An 11,243-nucleotide genomic window follows, 5' to 3' on the forward strand; every position below is an offset into this window, starting at 1 on the left:
GTCCCTAGCAGCGAGAACGTTTATACGCGATAATCCTAATATCATTTTTACGCGAGCCGATAAGGGCAATATAACGGTCGCCTTAGAAAAGACATCTTATTTGGAAAAAATGAAGGTCCTCCTTGGTGATACAAATACTTACATTAGAGTAAAGAAGGATCCCACCAGAAGAATTATCAACAGTTTGCATGAATTGCTTACAAGGTGGAAAAACTTAGATTACATATCCGATACGACATACAGGTCGTTGAATTGTTCGGAGGGGGTACTGCCGAGAACCTATGGGCTCCTTAAGATTCACAAGTCGGGCTGCCCCCTGCGAATCATCGTCTCCTCAGGGAGACGTGTGCAAATTGTTGTTTGGAATGATGACATTAAATCAATTGAATATCATATAAAATTGAATCATGTAAGCATATCTTATTTTTACATGTTTTCTATTTTTCTGGATATATAAAATAGCATGTTGTACATCATGTTATTCATAGAATAAAGATATCATATGTAGTTAAATAGAAATAATAATTATTAAATTTATTTGTTTTTGAAAATATGTGTACTATATTTTAGTACAATATTTTGTGTACTATATTTTATCTTAAAAAAATGGTATTATATTTTTTTTAATACATATAAATCAATTCTTCGTAATTTTTGGCATAAATAGTTATAAAGATAAAAGAAAACATATAATTGTTTGTAAGAAAAAATATGTAATTTGCAACTAGCAGCTATATACCTTTTTTACAGACAATAATGTATTTTCTTAACACCAATTGATTCTTCTCGTTATATTGTGCATAAAAGTATTGAGCTAAAATCGACGAAAAATGTTTATTTTATGAGATATTTCATAGTTTATGTAAAATTATGTTAAACTAAAATATAAAATATCTCGCAAACTATTCACTTTTCAACAATCTTATCTTTATAACTTTTTATAGTAAATATTGCGAGGAATCGATTTATATCTCTTTATAAAAATGTTGTTATACACTAGATAATTCATCTAGACGGTGTACAAGCACGAATACCTAAAGTTGCTCGGTTCAATAGTGGCAATGTACCTTACGAATTACAAATTCAATCAAATACAGTTGTTTCAAATTTAGGGAAATATAATCCAATAAAATTAGATACAGGACTCGAACAGGTTAAATTTAGCGAAGTGTTAAATACATCGACACGCGTTGGTAAGTTGTCGATTTTTTGTACGAATATATGAGATATTACAGGATCATTATACTACATTATGTGTTAATGATTTTTTGGATTCATTTAAAGATAATATATATATATATATATATATATATTCTTTTATAGCATTAGAAGGTTATATAAAATCTAATTTTGGTCCAAAATATTCAAACAATTCAAATAAAAAAATTGGTTGCGGTTCAACAACTGATGGCCATTTCAAATTAGAGATACATATAACAAATTTTGATGAAGATGAGAATGATTTTATGAAAGGTGAAAAAGTTAAAGTAAATGGCGTAATGCAAAATACAGGTATAAAATGTTTATTATTACTTAATTTTAGTTTCATTAATATTAAACTTTGATTAATAAATTAATATATTATATATTAAATTTTACATATTACCTATTAAATATATTACATTTATCAAAAAAAGTTTTATAAAAAAATTTTATGTTTTATATTCTTTAATTCTTTACAATGGTGTAATCACATTTTTAGAAAATATCAAATTTTTCGAAATTGATATTTTCGATAAATGTGTATAAATTATTGTAGAGTATAAAATACCATAAAACTTTTGTATAAAATATTTTTTTATATATAGTTTATATTTTCAAAGATATTCATTAAAAATGAAAAAAGAACTCATTTTCGATAAGTTGTTTCTAACTAAATATTGATATACGTAGCTAAAAAAAATATAGGTCTAATAATTTTTAGTGCTCTACAATATATTAAAATCGATGGGAGACGTTTCTCGTAAGTCAGTTATAATAGTAATATACAAAATAGCATCTCTGAAAGGATTCAGTTTACGACTTACGTTTACTAAGATTTTTTATTCATTACTGTGTATACTAGCTACTATATAAACTCTGATTGCATATGTGTGTGTATATGCGCGCGCGCGTGTGTGTAAATATTTAAATTTTAATTTTAAAATAATTGTGTAATAATTTTCACAGTTGATCCGCCATATTTTCTGGTTCAAAATTTGAAAGATATTACGAGCCCAGACAGCACATGGATGTCTTTTGGACGTCCTAAGGACATCCTTTTTTCTAGGCGGGATGTGCAGAGGATATCCTGTTATATTCCTGATACTTTTTCAGGATGTCCTGAGGAATAGCAAATGAGCGCCTCATGCTATACCTAAAAATATCCTCAGGACATTCTATTTCAAAGTCCTACGGACGTCCATACGATATCCATAAGACATTGTTATTTTTGAAACGTCCATAATACATCCAGAATATGTTATTGAGGTACTTTACAGGATAATTTAAGGATTAATTTAGACACACATACATGAATTGTTTTACTAATTTTAATTTTATTTTTGCACATATACGTATATATAAAAGCCAACATATTTTCCGTATGCATATATAATTTATTTAAATATATAAAAATAAAATTCTTTTAAATGAAAAATAAATATTCTGCAATTTAACATACAATTTAATGAATAATTAAAATTAATTTTTTTGATACACTAAATATAATTTATATAAGATATATATATATATATATCTATATAGATAGATATATATATATATATATATATATATATATAATTATATAACGCTTCATTATCAGTGCAAATATTCGTTAATTACTTAATATGATTATATTTTGAAATTTTGTTATACTTAACATTTTATTATATATATAGATATATATATATATATATATCTATATATATAATAAAATGTTAAGTATAACAAAATTTCAAAATATAATCATATTAAGTAATTAACGAATATTTGCACTGATAATGAAGCGTTATATAATTATAAATTTGTTCGCATTAGATATATTATATTTTACATCCTAGGTGTAAAGAATATTTTTTATGATCTGATATTTTTTATGATCAAAAACAGGATGTCTATTTCTAAATATTATAAAAAAGTTTCTTAATCTTTCGCCAAGTATTTTTGTTCAAAATTCTAAATAAAATTAGAAAATTTTTAAATACATTTTTAAATTAAATTTTCCTATTGCGCTCTTTCTAAGATTTTCTAGCTCATACAATAAACATAAACTCGTACAATAAACATAAAAAAAATACAGTCATTTAAGTTTTAAATATTAGATTTGACTGTATGAAAAAGTATTGAAAAAGAACTGAACCTATATCTATTAAATGAAATAAAAAAATAATTGTATCTTAAAGTATTAGGAAATCATTTTACATTGGTTTTTTATATTATTCTTGTAGAATATATAAAAAAAATAAAGGTGAATTCACACACACATCTTGGCAAAAACGCAGAAAGCAGACAAGCAGAACTCGCGTTGGTAGTAAATTTACTACCACCAAGTTACTGCCTAGTTTACTATCAGCGCGAGTTTAGCTTCTGCTTTTCTGCTTTTCTGCCAAGGTGTAAATTCTCTTATAAATAAGCGTTTGATATCAAATTAATTGCACAGAAAATACAAACGTCACTTCGGCAGTCTCTTGAATTGTCTTCTCCGAGTGATCAAATCTTAGCGTTTTTATATCACAATATGATCGTCACCATCGATGGACGAGGTGTTGGACGTAACTTCGGGTCATCGGGCCTCCGTGTATTGAACATCAAATTCTTTCAAAGTCGGCAATCGTTTCTACAACGACTTAAATATCTGGACCCTAGACGTTTATTCTTAGATATTTGGAGCAATTTATTCATCTAAAGTTGTTTCTTCTGCTTGATCCTGATCTTCTTGTACAGAAGCTGTATCTGCTCTCTTATCCATGCTAGAATAATTTTTATAGCAAAATTTTTTAGCAAATTTTTACATAGATTTACATTGTAATGGATTTACATTGTAACATATATTTTTTCAATAAATTATATTTATTCGATTTGAAAGATTGAATATCTGTTTCTATCAAAGATTTATCTGCAAACTTAAAATAATGTTAAAGTTGTAATAGTTTTCTCAAAACTTTTCCTTAACAAAATTTAAAACTTTATATAATATATATTATTTTATTATTCAATAAAATTTATAAAAAATAAAGTAACATGCATACTTTTTTTTCTTCATACTACGTTCACTTGCATGCCTTAACCAGGATTTAATTGGTTCTGATATCTTCTGTTCGGTAGCCTCAGGAAAATAGACTCGTACAGCACCTATATTATGTTAAAATGTAAAAGTATTTAAAGAGAAATATTTAATAAAATATTTAAAATAAATATTTTTAAAAAATAAAATTCTCTGAACTGAAAAAGTTAAGTAAGATTATAAGAATGAGTAAAAAAATATAAGATAACATTAAATATAGTAATTAAAACAAATCCAAATTGATGTAACTAAAATTGATGTAATTAAAACCGAAAATAAGTTTCAAAAAATATTTGAATGTTTTTTAACAATATTTTTTATGTGCAAAAAATATCTCAAGTACTTATTTTAGTAGTTTACATATTATAAATAGAAATTGTATTTACCAAATATAATTTTTCGTAGATATAAATCAAAAAATGAACGTTTTTTCTTTCCGCCAATGTAGCTAAATAAACTTCCAACTGAATCACTCAGAAGTCTTCGTATGATGTTAAATGTAAGTGATTTAATATCCGATCCACCTATTCGTGCCACTTGCACAATCTACATAATAAATAAATAATAAATAAATTTTTTTATAAATAAATAAAATAATTATAATTATAAATTAAATAAATAAGTTTAATTTTTTTGATTCAATTATTTTTAAAGATTAAAAATATGCATACCAATGCTTTACGATTTATTTTATTCTCAACTAATCGTTGTTCGAATTTTTCTAGCTCTTCTAATGTTTGTAACGGAAAGAATTCCATGTAATCTACTTCGACATCTTTCTTTTTCACTCCACCATCTAATACAAAAGTTTGGATTTGGTTTTGTATACTATCTAATTTAGTGTTTATATTTTTCTGTTCCTCATGTATTGTTGATATTTTGAAGTCCATATCCAATAATTTTCGTATAACGTATCGTTGAAAATCTATTGTTGCTGTAAATAATATATATATATATATATATATAAATATTATAAAATAATAAAAAACACGTTTTAAAACATAAAGTATATATAATACATACAAATGTAATATAGAATACATGGAAATGTACATTACAAAATATTACAAATCAATACTTACGAATTATAGAATCAGTTTTACAAGTTTCAAAGCTGAGCTCTTTTTCTTTGACATTATTCTGATTAAAATCATACCCTATACGAATAAAAAACACAAAAAATGTAAAATATTAAAATTAAATTAGTTGACAACTATTTAATAATACTAAAATATAATAATTTACTGAAAATACTGAAAATATAAAAATACTGAAAGCGATACTAAAAATAAAATTATTATAAAAATTATTGCTGTAAAAATTATACATATTTATCGATTACCTGTATTTTTATTTATTGAAGAAGAAAATGTTTCTACATTTGTTTTGTTTGGGGAATTTATATTTGAATTATTTTCATATTCGGTCAGTTTTGATACATTTTTATCTATATAAATGATAAGTAAAATTATTATTGTAGTGTATATATTATAAATCTTTTTACTATATTAATATACGCTATAAATATTTACTAACTTTTTAATGGCATTTTAATTGCTGAATTTTCATGTGACTGTTTATTAAGATTTTTTTTATGTGGAAGCTTTGGATATGATGGTACACGAACACGTTTTTCCTCTTCACTAAAACTTTCTTCACTACTTATAACAGTCTTAGCTCTATGTTTTCTACTCTTTTTTAAAGTATCATTATCTTCACTTTCAGAATTTAAATCTGATATAAATTCTGCTTTTTTTAATTTTTTTATTCCTTTTTCAAATGTACCTTAAAAAAATAAAATTATATAGCAAATAGTAATTATTAAAACAAAAATTATTTTTTATTTTTAAATTTAAAAAATGCTTGTTAATTATATATTTTACTATAACAATTACACTCTAAACTCTAAAGTGTAAGTATTGTAAGTTTGTAAAAATATTTTTAAAAAATTTTCTATAAGTTATGCTACGAACATGCTATATTTAATACTATTTTAATATTGAAGAATATTGAATGAGCAACAAAATAAGAGTACAATTAATTATCTATATATTAATGTAGTTATTTATGTATATTAATGTAATTATTTATTTTACTTTTTGTATGTACTTACTTGCAGTTGCTAAAATCCTTTTTATTTCATGTTGCGGCCAATCGTCCATCTTTGAAATACATTTTTGCACAGCTTTTTTAAATTTTTCGTTTGATGTGAAAGTAGGCCAATATGCATATTTATTATTTTCGGTTACCCAAGAAGAGGGTATCATTTCCAGTCCATCAATGAACTCTACTATGGCATACTGTTCCATAGCTCCAAATTAACAGAAATAGAGATATATTAAATATATTTAATATATATATATATATATATAAACACAAAATATATATGTGTTAGTATACATATACATATATATTATATATTAAAATATAAAATATACATTATCTAATTACAATATCTAAAACCTATATATATATATATATATATATATATTTTAAATTCAATTTATTAATGTAACAATGGAAGTACTACATATTTATTTTCTAATAGTGGTAATTTAACATATTTTGTATCAATATTTTTTATCGACCACATTTGTAATTGACTTAAACTATGTACACTAAATATTTGTAATAATGATGACGGACATGGAATGTTGTAAAAATCTTCCTTGTATAAAAATTTGCGACCTATAATTACATCTACATTGAGATCTTTATTATGTGCTATGTTTTCTATTAACACAATAGTTCTATCAACTAATGCGCAACAATTATCAGCTTTTACATCTATACGTAAAGTCATATTTTCCTTTCTTATTATTTTATATTGTGGATTGCAACAACCTTGTATTAATGGACCAGATGAATGAATAGATCTCAAATCTATTGTAAAATGATCAGTTTCTTCTGTCATAAGTTTTTCTGCTACTTTATTTTTTTCATGTTCAATGTATCTTCTTACAATTTGTTGTAAAGGTTTGTCATGTTTTTTTAACAGTTTTTTCAATGTTTGTAAATAATTTTCATATTTAAACGCACTAAAATTATCTAGTGGACCAAATTTTTTTACATCTTTTACAAGATGAATAAGACCATGTACATTGTAAGAAACGTTATGTGTGCCATAAATTAATGCAAATGCTTTAACGAAATGTTCTAATAATTCTTGACAATAATTAAATAAATCTTGTAATTTATTGGAACATAATATTCTAATAGTTACATGTAAAGTTACAAAATGATCATATATATCGCTACGAAGAAAGTTTTTAAAAACTACAGGTCCTGTATATAGAAGCAGTTCTCGATATTCTGTTGCTTTCCACAATTTCACATAAGTTAGTGATCGAGGCTTTCTTACAAACTCACATGGCACATTTATTTTTAAAATATTTTCTAAATTTGATGATATGCTTTGACGTTTTCTATTTTCTAAACGAAATTTTTTATCACCAAATAACCATAAATATAATAAACGTCGCGTAACCCCTAGACAAACTAAATGCATGTAATCTAATGGTATATTATTTATAAAATCAAAATTAGGAATTTCTTCAACAATTGTGGTTCCAATATGAAAATTTTCATCAGTCTTTAATCTAAAATCTAGATCTGTCCTCAATGGAGCATTTATTTCAGGAAAACAAACTTTATTACAACGGAAATCACCTTCAGTTATACATTTAGTGCAACTCGAATAGCCAGTATGTCCTTTAATTTGTAATATAAATGCTTTGGCTGGAGTATCACATATTATCGAATCTATACTACATTTAATGTGTTTATTATTGATAAAAATTCCATCATTACATAATAGTTTTGCTTCTTCTATGAATTCTTTTAGAAACTCTTGTGAATTAGAAGGTTTTTGTCTACCATAATATGCACCAATAACAAAAACTTGTTTTGATTGTTCTACGGAACCTAAAATTGGCCACAGTTGTTGTTGCGAAGACTGCGATAATGGTAGACCATCAATATTTATACTTATTTTTATATTACTTAAATTTTTTGAAAGAGATGAAAAATTATTTTCTATTGCCTTTAATAAACCAAAATGATAATATTCTCCGCTAGCACAATTTCTAATATTTGTATTTCTTGGAGTGCGCAAAAGTGTTCTAGGATCAGATGGTATGTCATGATGACATTTAACACATGTATATTGTTTTATTCCTCTTAAAAGACTACGTAATGATGCCTGTGCAATGTTTTCTTTAACTGCCCAACTGGCAAGAAATATTTTAAAATCATTTTTTTCAGTATCTGATGTATTATTATCATCTTCATCATTATTCAAAAATTCTTGCTCAAATAAAGGTAAAAACTCATTGTTTTCATTTTCGCTGCTTGAAGCAGGATTTATTTCCTCAAAATCACTATCATTTGATAAATTATTTGCATCCATTGATATATCCAAAACATTCTCAATGATTTCAGATGTTGGTTCATTAGATAATATTGGTTTATTAGATGATATGTTTGAATTTAAAGCTTCATTAATTATATTAACTTCTAATTTTCTTACTTTTCGTTGGGTTGGAGAATTAATTGTATAAAACTTTTTTTTATAGTTAGGATGTGGCATCTTAACCTTAAATATATTTATTTCTTATTTTCTAAAAAACTGTAAATGTTAAAATCTTACCTTTTGATTCCTCCTTGAGGATTCACAACGACTCAAATATTATAATGTTTTAAACTTGCACTTAACAGGCACAATTAATAAAATTGTCGATCGAAGCACTGGCACTGCTAGGCACAATCAGGCGCATATGGCATAAAGAACCGGGAAAATTATATGCGACGTCATTTCGTTACTTTCATTACTAAGATACTGCGCATGCGCAATATCTTTGTTACTTGCAAGTCCAACAGTTCATGTCGAAGCATTTTCTTACACGTTTTACTGATTTTAAAAAATATTTCATCAATCTTTCAATTTAATAAAAGCAAGAAACAATAAAAAAACAGAAAATATTCTTATATATACAAGCAACATATATATGACAAATATATATATATATATATATATATATATACATATATATGTTATATGTTGCTCATATATGTATAAGAATATTTTATTTTTATTGTTTTTCTTGCTTTTATTAAATTAAAAGATTGAATCCCTAACATGCAGTATACATGTTTGAAAGACGTTCAGAGGACATCTAGAGGATATTCTTAGGATGTCCTCTGGATGTCCTTTGAACGTCTTTCGAAGATATGTGCTGATATATATGTATATCCAGTGGGTAACCAGTAAGCATCCAGTTCATTTCTAATGGATGTCCTATGGATATTAATGGGACATAATAAAATTATATTTATATATGCAAATATTCTATGAATATTCTATATTAAAGCAAACTGAAAATAATTGTACGTTCTTATTAAATTATATTATATTATTATACAAGTATTTTTAATTAGACTTTACACTTAAGGAAAAAATATAGATCTTTATGGAACATTTATAAATATATACTGACGTTTTAAAATTAAATTAAATATTTTATATAACTAAAAGTTATCATATATGCATATTAAATCTTTATATAAATATTTGCACAAAAATTCAAAACGTCCTATAAATCTCCCAGGATGTTCTGGATATATTCAGGATGATCCTGAGGACGTTTTGTGCTGTCTGGGAGATTAAAGGGACGTATGTCATTGACATCGATACTTAATATTAATCGGACGCTTAAAAAAAAAAATTTGGAAGAAAGTTCATCACAGCAGGTGATAAATATGACAAACATAAATATATATATATGTATATATATGTATATATTTATCTTGATCATTTTTCTTATAGCATTTGAAGAAAAGTAAGCAAGAGTGAGATTTTGCAATGTTAATGTTTTAATTTAAACTAATTAATGAAAAATTAATTTAAAAATTGTAATTTTTTTTTATTAAAAAACGTTCAAAAAATGTATTTATAAAAAGAATAAACGTTTTGAATTTTTAAATTGATATTATATGTTGATTTATTTAATTAATTATTGGCTTTCTTTAAGACTTTTATCTATTAATGAAGAAGAAATGGCGCGCGCAAAGCGCGCGCTTGTGTTGTCCTACTATACGACGGATACTTCTATTATGTATATTAAATAAAAAAGTGTGTAGACTGATATCTGCTTTGTAGGAAAATGTTCTACAAAGAATGTACTTTTGAAATATACAAACGATTAATTTTTGGCTCGTCTTTAAATATTTAATACCGACAATAAGTCGCCGCGCGCACTGTACGGCGCATACTTCTATTATGTGTATCTTCTTTATCCTTCCTTTTTTTTTTTTGTTTTAATATCGAAGTTGTGAAGTCTCTTTTCCGCGATGCTGATTGGTTTTCTCGAAGTTTACGTCGCGGCTTGAATCACAAGTTGTGATTTACAACCAAGATCGTTTGACAGTTGACAGTTTGACAGTTTGCGGTTAATCATTTAACATTACGGAATTCTGTTATATTATTAAAGAAAATAATGAATCTTAAGTCGCGGCTTGAATCACAAGTTGTGATTTACAACCAAGATCGTTTGACAGTTAACAGTTTGACAGTTTGCGGTTAATCATTTAACATTACGGAATTCTGTTATATTATTAAAGAAAATAATGAATCTTAAAGAAAAGAATAAGGACAAAGAGATAGATATGTATTTTATAATATTTATATATATACGTATACACACATGTACAAATTGAGTAATTGTGAAGGAGAAGGGTTTCATAATTTTGTGCGTAAAACATGAATTTATAAGTTAAAATTATCACTTTAGAAAATGTTATTAAGTATACACATATTTTTCAATATTGCGTCGGTGTTATGCGGTGTGTATCACAAGTTTATAAATGGATAATATTAGTAAAAAATGGCGCGCGCGTAGCGCGCGCTTGTAATGTTCTAGTTGTATAAAAGCGAGCATGTTACCGAAACAGAAATTGTGAGTCCTCGAAAGGAGATTGAAAC

The 11,243-nt window shown here is 25.5% G+C and overlaps 2 protein-coding genes across 2 annotated transcripts; both read right to left on the reverse strand.

The window, feature by feature from the left end:
• Positions 1 to 2,979: 2,979 nt before the first annotated feature.
• On the reverse strand, positions 2,980 to 9,134 carry LOC145949067 (uncharacterized). Its single transcript, XM_083058776.1, has 9 exons — positions 8,913 to 9,134; positions 6,378 to 6,575; positions 5,801 to 6,049; positions 5,607 to 5,711; positions 5,347 to 5,421; positions 4,936 to 5,198; positions 4,651 to 4,810; positions 4,230 to 4,332; positions 2,980 to 3,950 (listed from the first exon to the last, which is right to left on the reverse strand). The coding sequence occupies exons 2-9, from the start codon at positions 6,571 to 6,573 to the stop codon at positions 3,875 to 3,877; spliced, it is 1,227 nt and encodes a 408-aa protein (XP_082914902.1). The 5' UTR covers positions 6,574 to 6,575; positions 8,913 to 9,134; the 3' UTR covers positions 2,980 to 3,874.
• Positions 6,638 to 8,916, reverse strand: LOC145949066 (uncharacterized). Its single transcript, XM_083058775.1, has one exon. It carries the CDS (start codon positions 8,850 to 8,852, stop codon positions 6,771 to 6,773), a length of 2,082 nt encoding a protein of 693 aa, XP_082914901.1. The 5' UTR covers positions 8,853 to 8,916; the 3' UTR covers positions 6,638 to 6,770.
• Positions 9,135 to 11,243: the final 2,109 nt, after the last annotated feature.

Source organism: Prenolepis imparis, unplaced genomic scaffold (assembly GCF_030444845.1).
Source record: "Prenolepis imparis isolate NDT839.2.m4 unplaced genomic scaffold, iyPreImpa1.0 SCAF_2, whole genome shotgun sequence".
Classification (NCBI taxonomy): domain Eukaryota; kingdom Metazoa; phylum Arthropoda; class Insecta; order Hymenoptera; family Formicidae; genus Prenolepis; species Prenolepis imparis.

What these genes read in the sequence shown, in the direction of transcription:
- LOC145949067 (XM_083058776.1), bottom strand. Translation starts at nt 6,573, where the DNA reads ATGGAACAGTATGCCATAGTAGAGTTCATTGATGGACTGGAAATGATA. An exon ending in AATTAAAATGCCATTAAAAA is followed by an intron (nt 5,712 to 5,800) that starts GTTAGTAAATAT and finishes TCATTTATATAG; the next exon opens with ATAAAAATGTATCAAAACTG. An exon ending in TTCAATAAATAAAAATACAG is followed by an intron (nt 5,422 to 5,606) that starts GTAATCGATAAA and finishes TTATTCGTATAG; the next exon opens with GGTATGATTTTAATCAGAAT.
- LOC145949066 (XM_083058775.1), bottom strand. Translation starts at nt 8,852, where the DNA reads ATGCCACATCCTAACTATAAAAAAAAGTTTTATACAATTAATTCTCCA.